The 16,083-nt window shown below is 46.6% G+C and overlaps 1 protein-coding gene across 1 annotated transcript; it reads right to left on the bottom strand.

Annotated features, from left to right (window-relative positions):
- Positions 1–211: 211 nt before the first annotated feature.
- On the bottom strand, positions 212–15,437 carry ACAA1 (acetyl-CoA acyltransferase 1). The gene is made up of 12 exons (XM_056856983.1): positions 15,261–15,437; positions 13,993–14,086; positions 13,699–13,756; positions 11,751–11,830; positions 10,819–10,861; positions 8,419–8,517; positions 6,171–6,251; positions 5,018–5,208; positions 3,177–3,356; positions 2,627–2,682; positions 1,310–1,455; positions 212–295 (listed from the first exon to the last, which is right to left on the bottom strand). The coding sequence occupies exons 1-12, from the start codon at positions 15,435–15,437 to the stop codon at positions 220–222; spliced, it is 1,281 nt and encodes a 426-aa protein (XP_056712961.1). The 3' UTR covers positions 212–219.
- Positions 15,438–16,083: the final 646 nt, after the last annotated feature.

Genomic DNA, 16,083 nt, shown 5'->3' with positions numbered 1-16,083 from the left:
TACAGACCACACAAGATTATTCTTCAGGGAAACAAAGCACAGGCTGGCGTATCACCATCTTGAAGGGAGGCAGGGCTATGAATCACCAAGAGCAGAAAGACCAGGAAAGAAGGGTGCTGTGGGACATGCTCCACCCACAGGCTGTAGTTGGAGCATCTTTTCATTGGATGGATTCATGAAGCCAGTGCGCCAGGACCATTCCTGGAGTTGGGGGGGGGGTCAGTTGCCTGGGTACTCAAACACGGCTGCTGCGCCCATGCCTGTCCCGATGCACATGGAGACCACTCCGTAGCCTCTGCAACGGGAGACAAAGGCGGCACATCAAACCGTTCTGGAATTGCTTTTTTCTTTGCCGTTTACACTAATGCTTAATGTTCACAGCAGCTCAAACAAGGGGAGGAAGCAGAGAACCAGGAGTTTGCTGTAAGATACAAATCAGCCATGCGGGGAAACTAACAGTTAAAGATGTTTCTCTGCTGCCTCCGGAGCTCCCATCTGCCAGTCAGAACTTGCAGAAAAATCAAGTTTTGTGGTGCTCAACCTGCTGAAGGTGTTTCTATGCATATAGGATTGTTCTTGTATTAGTTAATCACATTTGTTACATGAATTGTATGCTATATGATTTATGAAGTGAGTGATTGTAATCACATATAAATAAGCATCGATTATTTCTTCTATATCAGTGAGCCCCGAAGGTGTTTCTGCAGCAGAAAAACCAGGCCGTTTCTCAATCTGCTCAGCACTTCCAGAGCCCTCTATACGTGTGCAGGCAAAGGATCAAAGGTTTTCTAGTCTCACTCACACACATCTGCCAGCCCTCAAAAATCCTGGGGCTTCCTGTTCCTCTGTTAACCCAGTTCTTCCCTCTCCTGAGCCTGGGTGAAATCCCCATGCATAAGCAAAGCACGGGACACGGAAGCTTGCTTTCTCTCACAGCCAATTACAAAGCAGCATGTCCAGAGGCGGGGATTCAAATGCTTCCTGAGACTTCGGAGCTCTTTCTGAGCAGAAGAAAGGCTTTTAAAACGGAGGGTCGGATTCCCCCCCTTTCAGATTGCTCCGTTTTTTGTTCTTACAATGCTTTTTTATGTGGCAATTGGGTTTGGGAGGGGGAATTTTCTCTCACAGTAAGCATGACAAAGTAAGCCAATTACAAAGCAGCATTTCAATGGGCAACTTGATTGGAGCTTGCTGGTGCTTAGATTCCCAACAGGAAGGTGTGGGTCCAGCGAACAACGAACCTCAGGCAAAATTCCCATGCATAAACGACCATACTCTTTCTTAATGATGTAGACCACCCAAAGCTCACCTCTTCCCCCTCCGCTTCAGCTCGTGGAGCAGAGTGACCACCTGCCGAGCTCCGGTGCAACCCAGGGGGTGCCCCAAGGCGATGGCGCCACCAAGAGGATTGACCTTCTCCATGGGGATGCCCAGCTTCTCCACACAGTACACGGCCTGCAGGGACACCACCACCGAGAGAGTGGTCAGGAACCTATCTCAGTCGGTGCCCGAATCTGGCTCAAACATGGACTATTCCACATGGTGTCAAGGTTTCACAATTTAAATCCTAAGTGGTATGGAAGTTTTCTAGAGCTTCCAGATCTCAGTGCAGATAAAACCCTGCCAGCAATCATCAATGTGGCACAGAATATGAACATAAGAACACAAGAAAAGCCCTGCTGGATCAGACCCAGGCCCATCAAGTCCATCAGTCTGTTCACACGGTGGCCATCCAGGTGCCTCTAGGAAGCCCACAAGCCAGACGACTGCAGCAGCACCTCATATAATAGGCATGCTCCTCTGATACTGTAGAGAATAGGTATGCATCATGACTAGTATTCACTTTGACTACTAACCATGGATAGCCCTCTCCTCCGTGAACATGTCCACTCCCCTCTTAAAGCCTTCCAAATTGGCAGCCACCACATCCTGGGGCAGGGAGTTCCACCATTTAACTTTGCGACTGACTCTCTTACTGCCTCGCCCCCATGATGACCTGGGCTCTGCCACATCGGGTGCTCCTGCCTCAGCAAGCCCAGGAAAGTTCGTTAGACAGCAACAGCACCATTGCGGTCAGATCCACACAACACTGCTGTGTAAACTGGAGGTGGTGTTCTCAAGGCTTAGCCTATCAAGTTACAGGGTGAACAAGGGAGACTACAGAAAGAAAATTGGGGATATAAAAAGGAGAATCCATGGAGGAAGAATGGGGCAAACGAGGCCATGTGAGAGTCCATGCACCATGTAAATTTCCTGCATTGCGCAGGGAGTTGGACTAGATGACCCTGGTGGTCCCTTCCAATTCTATGATTCTATATGTGTTTACATACGCACACCTAAGCACTATCTTCCTGCAAAAGGGGCTGGAAGCTTGTTCTCCAGGGGCCACCAAACGGGAGGTCCTGAATGGCCTTTCTGCTTTATTGTTAAAATCAGAATAGTCTTATTTTATGTTTCAGTCCCTCGGCTGGCAACGCTTCAAAGGGAAGCAACAGCTAACAGGCCCTTTGCAGTCCAGTGGGAGAAATCTTAACCCACTCAGTTCTTTTGCTGTGACAATTCAGAAGGGAGAATGGTGCGCCCCCTACAGGGAACAAAGAGGACAGACAAAGCAGGCACCTCTTACCTGGCTAGCAAAAGCTTCGTTGATTTCAAAGGTATCAATATCCTTCACAGTCAAACCTGCACATGATGGAGATGATGACGTGAGCTCTTCCAATAGCATACAAATATCAATCCTGAATACATTTAACACCTGAACAAAACTGATTTCATACGGTACATTAAATCTTGATTATAATCTTATAACTAATGCTTACAAATCTGTCACACAATTTTTCTCTCTCGTCGATCACACCAAATGTGAGAAATGGCTGTCGTCATGAATCATTAGCACAGCAAAACCTCCTAATGCCCATCTGTCAGCAGAAACCTTTTTCTGGTTTGAGAGCCAGGTTCCTTCTGCCCTCGCAACTCGTTCCTGGAACCATAAATCAGGTTCACCTCTCATTTGCCCATGAGCTGCGGATCATGACTAGTATCCATTTTGACTAGTAGCCATGAATAGCCCTCTCCCCCATGAACATGCCCAACTCTCAGCCCCAGAGCCTGCCCTGGCACCCAACGTAAGACTATACACGGGCGCTCCCATCTCGCGTAAGCAAGCCGTGTCTTACCAGCCTTTTCCAGAGCTGCCGGAATGGCATAGGCCGGCCCTATGCCCATGACATTGGGTGGGACTCCGACCACAGCGAAGGACCTCAGCACCCCCAGGACAGGAAGGCCCAGCTGCGATGCCCTGGAGCGTCTGGCCAGAAGAACAGCAGCAGCGCCATCGCTGACCTGGCTGGAATTACCTGTGGGGGTAAAGGTTTCGCACAACGGTTTTTTTTTTTGTTTTTTTTTTATTTTTATAACAACACAAAACATACATAAAAACATACACTCCCCATGCATAATCATTACTCCATATCTATAACAAGATCCTCGCCAACTTCTGCACTGGAGCCGAGATAGGACGTTCTATAATACCTACTCTTAAACAATAAAACTTGAAAGTGATTAAGTCTTTAACATAACTGAAATACGCACATTTATACTCTAGCCTGCATATAATCTAGCTACTTACGTCACTATTATACTGTATTATATTAATATACTAACACTGCTTATCAAGCCTGTTAGCCAATATATCTAAACAATACATATTTATACCCCTCTAAGTTAATACCTAACATATATCGTTTATAGACAAAGAGGAAAGGTAGTATCAATATTTGAGTTTATAGCAACTTATTCATCTGCATATTCTCTACGCTATCTTAGAAATCCAATTCAGCCTCAACACATTTGAAATAAATTTCTTGAGTCACTGGACTTATGTAGCATTTTTAACATACTTCTCCTAAGACATGCATATCTTGAGATAATGATATATCTATGCATTAACAAGTCCAGTTCGGATTCTTAATACATTTGAAGCACAAGAGTAAGCTGGCAGCACAAAGAAAATAACTTCATTAGGAGATACTGTCCAGCAGAACAGAGACGCAACAGGAGAGGAATATTTTCACAGCCCTTTGCAGGCTGTCTGCATTATTGGCAAGATCAACATGGGTGGTTAATACATACAAGTCATCTCCAGCTTACGATTCTAGCAGAATCAGGAAGTATTTGCAACTGGCAAGATTCGGGTTGCCTGAAGCCATGATGCTGCCTGTATCCAATTAGTACTGAAAGATAACTGAGAACGACAACAGCCACAGAAATTGCCAGGAGTTTCCAGTCTACCCGGTGCTTCTGTATACCTCTAGCTAAGTTCCCTGAGAATATACTGCACTCCACCCCCCCCTACTCCCCACCCCAAACTGGCATTCATTTCATTGGTTTGCAGAACCTGAGAAACCGAACACAACAGAGTACAGGAGTGGTGTAGTGGTTAAGAGCCGTGGACTCTAATCTGGAGAATTGGGTTCGATTTCCCACTCCTACACATGAAGCCTGCTAGTCATAGTTCTCTCCGAACTCTCTCAGTCCCACCTTCCTCACAAGGTGTCTGTAGTGGGGAAACAAAGGGAAGGAGACTGTAAACCAGTTTGATCCTCCTTAAAAGGTAGAGAAAGACCGCATAAAAAAACCAATGTGGTGTAGTGGTTAAGAGCGGAGGTTTAAAGTTTAAAGCGATGTACTCTGATCTGGAGAACTGGATGCTAATCTAGTGAACCAGGTTGGTTTCCCCACTCCTCCACATGAAGCCAGCTGGGTGACCTTGGGCTAGTCACAGCTCTCTTAGAGCTCTCTCAGCCCCACCTACCTCTCAGGGTGTCTGATGTGGGGAAGGGAAGGGAAAGCGATTGTAAGCTGGTCTGATTCTTCCTTAAGTGGGACAGAAAGTCGGCATATAAAAACCAACTCTTGTTCTTCTTCTTCAACTCTTCTTCTACAGATACCTCCTGTTTAGCCAGATGCCCTCACTGCTTCACCCCCTATCCGTTCTGTTGGCTCTCATGGCCCTTACCCGCAGTGGTGGTGCCCCCCTCCTTGAAAGCTGGCTTCAGCTTGGCCAGCCCTTCCCGCGTAGTGCCTGGCCGGACCCCTTCATCCTGGAGCACCGTGATCGTTTCCTCCTTGCCTTGGTCGTTGGTGATTGTGGTCGTCACAGGAACGATCTCATTTTTAAACCACCCCATCTGCTGGGCTCGGGCTGCTCTGGAAGAACATCATAAAAGGAAACACACCTCTGAGTAAGACTCTACTAAGCATAGGGTGGAGCCACTAAAAGAGCAGACTCGGCAGAAGCCTGCACTCCCCCCACCACCACACACTGATAAACAGAATCAGGAAGTATTGATAAGGTTGATAAACATAAACCACCCACAGTGCGCGTTTCGGCCAACAGGCCTTCATCAGTGGTCAGATAAAAACCGATATAATGCACACAGAGTGTATCAAAATTATAAAAGAAAATGATAAAAGCCCAGGTATGTACGTAGGGTATGTAACAAATTTCAAATTTGAAAGCCCGCTAGATGAAATACCTGCAAGTTGTTCTACTCTGGGCTATATTAGTCTCCCATACAGAGTGTGCAAGCTAATATCAACCTGGTAAAAGAGTCACTGGAAAAGACAGTCATGCTAGGTAAAGTTAAGGGCAGCAGGAAAAGAGGAATGCCCAACAAGAGATGGATTGACTCAATAAAGGAAGCCACAGCCCTCAATTTGCAAGATCTGAGCAAGGCTGTCAAAGATAGACATTCTGGAGGACTTTGATTCATAGGGTCGCCATGAATCAGAAGCGACCCTATGATGGCACTTAACACACACAAAACGGTCATGCTCTTTGTACACCACGAGGATACCACTAGTGGAAAAGGCCCCTTGGACCAACACCCCAAAAAACTTAAACAAACAATGTCATGGGAGCATCTCAAGGTGACCAACCCAAGTCAGCTAAACTCAACCGCAGCAAAACTGAGAAATGCCGCTGTGCCAACTGAGCTGTCTCATCTTCGGGGCATACTGAGCAACCCAACTCCCAAGGCCAGCGCACAAGAGGAAGCACAGAAAAAACGGGCAGGCTGCAAGTCGAACTGGTTATGTGCAAGAGAGCTCTCTCTACGGCTCTGCATTTGCTTTTGGCCAGGGCGGGGTAGCGAATAGCAATCATTTACTTTTGCTGGGAAGCCAATGCCAAGGCATCTTGCTTTTCCCGGGAGACGCCAAATCTTTCTGCCACGTTCTCCGAAGTTATTCTGAAAGACAAGAGGACCACCACAGGGATTATTCAACAGAACAGCAGCAGCTCTTCGCCTCGCCAAGAGAACAAAAAAAGCGAGCCGGCAGGAGCCATGCGTATCCTCCACCATTATACAAAGGCAGAACGTGCCACATCCTGAGTGATCCCTGGCCCAAGACATATCTGGCTGTCCTCAACCAGGGGCTGTGGCTTAGTGGTAGAGCATCTGCTTGGCATGCAGAAGGTCCCAGGTTCAATCCCTGCCATCTCCAGTTAAAGGGACTAGGCAAGTAGGTGATGTGAAAGACCTCTGCCTGAGACCCTGGAGAGCCGCTGCTGGTCTGAGTAAATACTGACTTTGAAGGACCAAGGGTCTGATTCAGTATAAGGCAGCTTCATGTGTTCAACCAGGGCTTCTTTGGCTCTGGCCCCGGCCTGGTGGAACTCTCTGTCTAATGAGGGACCTGGCTCAGTTTTGCAGGGCCTGTAAGACGGAGATGCTCCACCAGGCCTATGGTTGAGGACAGCAACAGATTACATCTACTGGTCTCCCCTTCCTTTTTCCTCCCCATTCCCTTCCCTTCTTCTATGCTGGACCCTACTATACTGCTACTCCCTGGTTTATGCTGTGAGGTCACCATGCTTTTTGTTCTCCCTGGGAGAACAAATCTTGCCCGTACTGAATTTAGGAACCCTTTTTAAATTGGCTGGATCTTAAAATGTAGTTTTATATTAATATTTATGCATTTATGTTGAATGTTTTTAATGCTGATAAATTGTTATGTATATTGTTGAGAGCCACCCTGAGCCCTGTTTATGCCAGGAAAGGGCGGGATAGTAGTCATAAGAACATAAGAAAGGCCATGCTGGACCAGACCAAGGCCCATCAAGTCCAGCAGTCTGTCCACACTATGGCCAACCAGGTGCCTTGAGGAAGCCCACAAACAAGACAACTGCAGCAGCATTATCCTGCCTGTGTTCCAAAGCACCTAATAAAATAGGCATGCTCCTCTGATCCTGGAGAGAATAGGAATGCATCATGACTAGTATCCATTTTGACTAGTAGCCATGAATACTCCTCTCCTCCATGAACATGTCCACTCCCCTCTTAAAGCCTTCCAAGTTGGCAGCCATCACCACATCCTGGGGCAGGGAGTTCCACCATTTAACTATGCGTTGTGTGAAGAAATACTTCCTTTTATGTGTTTTGAATCTCTCACCACCCAGCTTCAGCAGATGACCCCACATTCTGGTATTGAGAGAGAGGGGGGAAAGCTTCTCCCTGTCAACCCTCTCCATACCATGCATCATTTTATATACTTCTATCATGTCTAATAAAAGTTGAATAAAACAAAAATAAATAAATTAAATAAACCACCACTTTGACGTTTTTCCAACAGAACAGCAACTTCCTAGCCGCAGGTGAGCTTCGATGCATGTCAGCCACAGGCCCGCTAAACAAACAAGGTTTTGTAACCTCTGACAATATGCCTAACTCCAGTGTGGAGTAGTGGTTAAGAGTGGTGGACTCTAATCTGGTGAACTGGGTGGGTTTCCCCACTCCTCCACATGAAGCCTACTGGGTGACTTTGGGCTAGTCACAATTCTCTCTGAACTCTCTCAGCCCCATCTTTCTCATAAGGTGCCTGTTGTGGGGAGAGAGAGGGAAGGAGATAGTAAGCTAGAGAAAATCGGCATATAAAAACCAACTCTTCTTCTTCCCTTCAAGTAAGCTATTCAAAGGAGGTAAATGCATGCAAACTTGCTGAATTTGTTTCACTTAGCAAAAGAATCTACATTGCTTACAAAGCCAGGCCACAATGAAGAAGTTGGTTTTTATATGCCGACTTTCTCTACCTCTTACAATCACCTTCCCTTCCCCTCTCCACAACAGACACCCTGTGAGGTAGGTGGGGTTGAGAGAGTGTGACTAGCCCAAGGTCACCCAGCTGGCTTCATGTGGAGGAATGGGGAAACAAATCCAGCTCACCAGATCAGAGTCCACCGTTCCAAATCACGCTCTTAACCACTACAGCACGCTGCCAGGCCATTTACCTCCTTATGCCCCGCTCCTGCTCATTGGTCTTTAACAGAATCTTTCCTGGGAATGATTACTCACAGGCATTTACCTAGACGAGACGTTGTGTCAAATGTTGTAAGGACCCGAGGTCAAGCATGCTTACCCCATTGGGATCAGGCAGTCTCTGGCATTGCTATTCTCCATCATATGGGGGCTGACGTCTCCAGGATCGCCAACACCGCGCAGAGACATGCTTTCTACTCTGGAGGAAGAAAAAGAAAGCAGACACTCTTGTTAGCTTCATGAAGTACCCCACATATAGAGTCGAACAGGAGCTCTCGCAAAGGAAGTGGGTCCTTGAATATTTCAATACAGAAAGCTGTAAGAAATCAAGGTATCACGCAGCAGAAATAGTAACAGTGAGGGATGAAGCAAAATCAACGTTGTTTTCTCCACCCCAACGGTGGAAAAATGCTCCTGTTTGCAACCGTCTCAGCACCCCACCGTTAAGATACCTACCGAATACAGAGGCGTGGAGCATGATGGAACAGAAACCCAGAAGGTTTAAGGCAATTTGACTAAAGGGCTTTCCTGGATCCAATAAACCACAAGAGACAACGGAGAGGTGATATGATAGCCATCTTCAAGTATCTGAAGGGCTGTCATAGAAAGGATGGTGTGGAGTTGCTTTCTGTTGCCCCAGAAGGTTGGACCGGAGCCAACCAGTTGAAATTAAATCAAAAGAGTTTCCGTCTAGACATTAGGAAGAATTTTCTGACAGTTACAGTGCATTCTTAAGGCGAGTTACTCCAGTCTAAGCCCATTGAAATGCATGGGCTTTGACTGGAATATCTCTCCTTAGGAATGCACTGTTAGAGAGGTCCCTCAGTGGAACAGGCTTCCTCGAGAGGTGGTGGGCTCTCCTTCTTTGGAAGTTTTGAAGCAGAGGCTAGATGGCCATCTGTCAGCAACGCTGATTCTGTGAACTTAGGCAGGTCATGAGAGGAAGGGCAGGAGGGGATGAGTCAGCGCTCGGCTCTCACAGGCCTTTCTTACATGCCCAGGACAATGCTGATCACCACTTTGGGATCAGGAAGGGATTTTCCTCCAGGCCAGATTAGCCAGGGATCCTGGAGGATTTTTGCCTTCCCCTGGGCATACAGCAGGGGTCACTGGGAGAGTGAGGGAAAGGTAGTTGTGAATTTCTTGCATCGTGCAAGGGGTTGGACTAGATGGATCTTGAGGTCCCTTCCAGTTCTATGTTTCTATGGTTTTCAGGACAGCTGGTTAGGAAAAACAGTTCCTGATGGCTGCAGAGAAAGCCCAAACCTGAAGAGATCAAATGGCTTGTGATATTCGGTCACCAGCCTTCTGATACTGCGCAGAGTTGCGCTACTAGAAAACCAACAGTTCTGAATTCTGCAATTCTACACAGCGAGGGAACCGTTACAGCCCCTACTAGAAACTCTTGCCTGCAGTAATCTTAAAGCACAGGCCAAAGTTTTCAGGCAGGCACCTTTGAACGTTGATAGCATCATATAGCCATAACAAGTGAACTGAAATCTTTTCCAGGGCAAGAGCTGAACAAGTTGCTCCATGTGTGTGTGTGGCAATATTTCTCTTTCATTGCACAACAGAAACCTGGGCTTGGGGCATGCAATTCAGGAGCCCGGCAGCTTTCAACCATCAAGCTACATATTAGAGGAGATTTCCAAACCGCTTTTCACTGCATGTAGACATCGCTCTAAATTAAACCAAGTCATTAAAAAGCCTGCAAGCAGAGCACATAGGTGTATGGTAATCTGGCTGTTTTTTTTTAGTCATAGCATTGCTTTGGCAAAAGGTTAAGCAATCAACCACTCTGAAACATGCTGTGGAAACTCACTGGGCGACCTTGGGCCAGTTACACATTGCCAACCTAACCTACCTCACAGGGCTGTCGTAAGAATAAAATGAAGGAAAGCAGAATGTTTTAAGCTGCACTGCATCCCATTGTGTAGAAAGGTAAGATCCAAATGAAGTAAATAAATAAGATGGGAGGCGGTTAAAAGGTAGATTGGTGAGTAGATTTGAAGGACAGAAGGAAGGTGAGTATATGGATGTTGTTCAAATGAGGTGGGGAAGGGATGCAGGAGAAAGTAAGGTGTCCCTGCAAGACTTTGCAAGTTCCACCCAATGCAAATGGGCCCAGCAATTCTGGCACCACACAACTGGACCAGTTTTCCTGGGGTGGGGTTGCCGGGAGGAGGAAAGGAAGGAAAGCTGAAGGCCCGGGAGGGAGAGAGAAAGGTAGGTTGGCTGGTGAGTGGAAAAAAGAAAAGGAAGCAGGAAAAGAGGAGAGCTACAGGAGCTTTCAGAACAAAGAAAGAGGATACAGTGAGGACAGGAAAAATTAGATGCCTCCTGTGAGTCCTTGCGGGGGCCCTGCTTGTACTACTATAAACTGTCAGCAATGAAACCCCGTACAGAAGAGGGTTCCACAGTCTTGCTCAATGAGATAGAAGGGTAAAGGATTGCCAGAAATAGCAGAACACATGAACATGCCAAAATAAATAAAACTCACCCACAAGCCAAGCCAATGTCATAAGACCCATTCCGGATGCCTCCTGCAAACGAATAAACAAAGTGAGTGTTATCAATCTACTCCCACCCCCCACTGATGTGTCAGGATTCAGTAGAGAATTTTTTAGAACGAATAAATCTCTATCGATTTGATTCCGTTGGCTGCCTGTCCTAAAGAATTTCCTGGATCTATTCAGGAAAAATTTCTGGATCTATTCAGGCCCAGGTACATCCAGCTCCATTCGTCAATGGGCATAAATAAATAAATGGCTGGAACTGGAGTTCTAGGATGATTCCAGTCTTCTCATGTCCCCAGTTTTGATCAAGATTTTCAAAAACAATGTCTTTTGTCTAGCAGGATCTCACAAACGCAGAATAATCTCCATCTCCACTATAAAAAAAGATGCCTGAGAATCTAAAGTATTATTAATTTTTTATTAATTAAATTTTAAAAGATGTTCTTTATGGGTGCAAATATATTTAGAAATGTACAAGTAACACCTGCAAGTCACATTTTGGAGGGGGCAGGTGGAACAGCTTGTGTCTCTTGTACAACCACTGGTTGCTCCATTTCTGCCTGCAGTTCTCTTTCTTTAAACACAGCCTAACTGTCCCTCTTCTGCCGCCCCACCAAGTTCCCAAACCATGCAGAACCGCAGCTAGTGGATAGACACACAAAGTGAGCAATGTCCATGTTAAAGAACACTGGGTTGGATCCTGCTAAGCCTTGCCCAATTTCCATATTTATTACATCCTTGTCACATGTGGGTTTTGTTCATGCAGGTCCCAGCATGGCCTTTTGGGTGGCCAAACTAAACTCCTTCCTGCTTGGATCCAAAAACTGGTTGGATCCACCCCACTAGAACATTGAAGCGGCTAATTCATTTTGGCCACAGAAAGAGATTGGAATTCAGATGTGGGTCTTGTACTTACCCGCTATATTGATCACTGCTTGCAATCCAGACGAACACTGCCTGTTGACACAGGATAATGGAACCGTCTCTGGAATGCCACTGAAAGAAAATATTGTGGTGATGATCTCTTGTTAGAATTTATTTTTTATTTATTTTATTTGGCTTATACTACGCCCTTTCACAGCACAGCCAGTAAGAGAAGTATTTCTGTTATTGAGATACCCAGGCCACTTGGTAAAAAGTGTTTGTGTTTATGCCTGAAGTCAACACGGCTGCACACTGGTTTGGCTAGAGAGAAAACCCTGTAAACCAGCCATTGCGATAACAAAGGGTTCAAAGGAAGAAGAAGTTGTTTTTTATATGCTGACCCTCTCTACCAATTAAGGGAGAATCAAACCAGTTTACAATCACCTTCCCTTCCCCTCCCCACAACAGACACCCTGTGAGGTAGGTGGGGCTGAGAGTGTGACTAGCCAAAGGTCACCCAGCTGGCTTCATGCGTAGGAGTGGGGAAACAAATCCAGTTCACCAGATTAGCCTCCACAGCTCATGTGGAATGGGGAATCAAACCCGGTTCTCCAGATCAGAGTCCACCACTCCAAACCACCGCTCTTAACCACTACACCACCAATTTAGAAGAGACCCCTCCCATCATTTTTTTACAAGCCAATGCTGACTCACTATTAGGAAAGGGGAAGGATTTTAGCTTCGTGAACTAGCCTTACTATGACAGTGATTCTTTGGCCATCACATTCTGGCGCAAAACATTTTCAAAACTTTTTCAAGTCCATCATAAGTTGTGGTCTGGATAAACGTATGAGCTTTCTCCAAAGACCCGATTCACCAAAAGCTGCATTATTGATCTCTTAGATCCCCAACAGGCATAATTCCACATAATCTGTGGGCATAGCCAATCACCTGCAGATGAACATTTGTGTATCAAGCCCTCTCTACAAAGTGCAATCCCAGTTCGCTGCTTCAGATGACTCAAACTGCTGGAAATACCCCTACACCAGAGATCTCCAACAGGTAACTTGCAAGCTACCAACAGCTCATTGATTACTGCAGAATAGCTCAAAAGTCCCCTAGAAGATCCAGGAAAAGACTGCAGAAAGCTCTGTTCTAGGATTCTTTTTCCATTTCATAGGATTTTTCGCTGAGCTGCTTAGCTAATAACTTCTTTACTGAAGCTCTTAAAAACATAACAACCACCATGCTGGATCAGACCCAGGCCCATCAAGTCCAGCCGTCTGTTCACACAGGGGCCAACCAGGTGCCTCTAGGAAGCCCACAAACAAGACAACTGCAGCAGCAGCAGCATCCTGCCTGTGTTTCACAACACCTAATATAATAGGCATGCTCCTCTGATCTTCCTAGTCCACGTTCTGTTTCTAGGACAGAACAAAGCTTAGTAACGTGCCCCATGGGGGAGGGGGGCAGCAGCTCAGGATATTTTTTGTTATTCAGAAACAGCTCTCATTAAAGAAAAAGTTGGTCCTGTACAATCCTCTCAAGCAGGGAGAACACAAGTCCGGTGCTAAATGGTTACATAAACACCACACCAGCCTTGGAATGATTACTTAAGTTACCCAACATGTTCCTTGCCCAAGAATCAAGTTCCATCTCTTCCCCCAGCAGTTTCATGTTCTCCTTTAACCTGTAATTACCACCGTGCCACCTACTCAACCACCCAATGCATGGCAAAGTTCAAATGAAGTAGGTCCAACGGAGAGTGCTCCAACTTTTAAGCACAAGCTGGAAGGCTCAGAGCGCCTGCCACAACACGAACTCAGGACTGGAGTTAGCAGTGCCAAGGATCTGGAGTCTAGTCCATTTGGTACAAGAACCTTCCTTAGGCATTTGGTACAGACACTAAGCAACCGATCCTCATAGCAGTTAGGAGACACCTAGCAACTTGATGTGAAATATAAAGATTCTAGTCTAGTACACCAAATAGCAAAGTTCACCTTAGAAACTGTCCAATTCTTGCTGTCAATGCGCCAGCGCCGGGTTGAAGTACATTTCCTAAGCGTAAAGAGATTAATCCGCTTTGGTTAAAGATGAACATCCAGATACATCTAAGGCTACCGGGGGAGTGGGGAGAATCACAGCAGTTGACGTTTAGAAGGAGAAATCATATCACCGCCCCGCAAAAAAATTCGCCAAACTCTAAGACAACACTTCTATTTCAGAGATTTAGCGTGAAGGGGGTGGGAGAGGAAAAGACAGATGAATCGGGCGTTTCAAAGGGGGCTACTCACCCACGCAGATGTCCCCCAGCTCCTCAGGTTTCAGCTGGAGATCTTTCAGGACGGCTGTCATGACCGCAGCCAGAAGCTCGTCAGGTGTAGTTTCCTGGAAGGGGAAAGCACTTCCTTTGCATTCTGCCCACGTTATATTCCTCTCCCACTCCCCTCTACTTCTTCATGCTACAACTCCCCAGGAAGATCTAAAGCCCCAATACCTTCCTGCCAAGCAAGGGCCAGTGGAGAGGTGCTACTGGCCACGTTTGCGGAAAGATTTATTTATTTAATTCATTGGGTTTATTGTTTAAATTGTATATTTTAACTTTATGCTATATGGTTTTATTTGTATATTTTAACCTTATAGTATATGTGGGTGTATGAAAGGGTGTGGTATAAATCAAACCAAATAAAAAATAAACAAATACATAAAACAAAAGCCTTATAAAAGCATTCTCTTCAGTGAAATTAGCAAAATTAAGCCCCCTCCCAATAAACCAGGCTGCTTTCCAGTATGGAAGAGAGGGTGGTGAATGAGCCCTTTCCCCCGTTCTTAGCAGCCTTATCATATGGGGATAAGGGAAGGAGCCCCTCGCCTGACACCACTCTCCTCAGAAGCGACCCCCACCCCTTAATTCCTGTGTGTTGTGTGTGTTAAGTGCCGTCAAGTCGCTTCCAACTCATGGCGACCCTATGAAAGAAAGTCCTCCAAAATGTCCTATCTTTGACAGCCTTGTTCAGATCTTGCAAATTCCTACCCCTTTTTTTTAAAAAAATATTTTTTTGCATTATTTTCTAACTTTGGCCACTTTCACACAGCCCAAATAATGCACGTTCAATGCACTTTGAAGGTGGATTTTACTGTGCAAACTGGCAAAATCCACTTGCAAACCATCATTACGGGGGGCACTGAAAGGTGATTGAAAGCGCATTATTTGGGATCGGGATTAGCTCCGTTAGCAAAGGTTTATACAATTTATTTCTAGATGGAGGAGGGAGAGGGGGAAGTCATTCTACTGTCAAATTAGTTATACTACTTTTTTATTTTTATTATTTAGTATTGGATGTTGTTTTTATGCTGATATATTAAATGAAGAAAATAAAAAAAATATGTTTTTTTATTTAAAAAGAAAGCGCATTATTTGGGCTGTGTGATTCCCTTTTTGGGGGGGGGGGAAGTCCAGATTCACCTTACTATGCACCTGGGGGGAGGGGGCGCACATCCCATTTTGAGGGGGTGGGAGGGTTACCGTTAGCCCCCCCCCCTCCTCCACACCCCGCCTTACCTTGAAGCCCCCCCGCTTGGCCCTCCCGATGGCGGTCCGCCGCCCGTGGACCACCACCACATCGTCCGGGGCGGCCGAGCGGGCGCGGCCGGAGAGGGCGAGGCAGGGGGCGGCCTGGGGCCTCGGCGGAGACCCCCCGCCCTGCAGGTGCCCCAAAACCACCTTGACGCGCCTCATCGTCGCCTCACGCCTGCCTGCCAACGGCCGCGCGGGGCACGCCGGGAAGCAGGCCGCGCTCGGGCCCCGCCCCGCGGCCGCCGCCGCCGCCATCCGAGGCGAGGCGAGGGCCGGAAAGCGCCGCCTAGCGATAGAGATGGGAGACGCCTAGAGAGTCTACCCGACCACCCAAAGGTCCGGAAAGGGGAGCCGCTTGGCACCGGAAGTCCCTGGTGGAGGGTGACGCTAGTCTTACCCAACTTCTATGCCCCTCCCTCCAAGAGCTGCGGAAAGGCAATGGCGGCTGAAGCCGTCGCGCAATGCATTCTGGGGGTCGTAGTTCCCATCCCGCAGGCTCGGAAATGGGACTTCATGGGTATTCTAGCCTAGGTTTCCTTCTCCAAGTGATGCATGGTATGGAGAGAGTGGGCAGGGAGAAGCTTTGCTCCCTCTCTCGTAATACCAGAATGCGGGGTCACCTGCTGAAGCAAATAAAAGGAAGCATTTCTTCACACAACGCAGAGTTAAACTGTGGAACTCCCTGCCCCAGGATGTGATTATGAGGGCCATGTAGGAAATATATGCGCATTATAGAGGGCTTTATTAAGGCATAATTCATTAATGCTGTGACAATATATAAAAGCACAGCAAGCAAGAGTTAATTCAA

The sequence above is a fragment of the Euleptes europaea genome, chromosome 11, assembly GCF_029931775.1.
Source record: "Euleptes europaea isolate rEulEur1 chromosome 11, rEulEur1.hap1, whole genome shotgun sequence".
NCBI lineage: Eukaryota > Metazoa > Chordata > Lepidosauria > Squamata > Sphaerodactylidae > Euleptes > Euleptes europaea.
This window is presented reverse-complemented; position numbering and strand designations above follow the sequence as displayed.

Bases quoted from the DNA above. Each gene is read 5' to 3' on its own strand.
- ACAA1 (XM_056856983.1), bottom strand. From the start codon at position 15,437: ATGAGGCGCGTCAAGGTGGTTTTGGGGCACCTGCAGGGCGGGGGGTCT. The intron at 5,209-6,170 runs GTAAATGATTGC...ATGTTCTTCCAG, and splicing joins GCATTGGCTTCCCAGCAAAA to AGCAGCCCGAGCCCAGCAGA. The intron at 296-1,309 runs GTGAGCTTTGGG...CTCCCGTTGCAG, and splicing joins CTGAAGCGGAGGGGGAAGAG to AGGCTACGGAGTGGTCTCCA.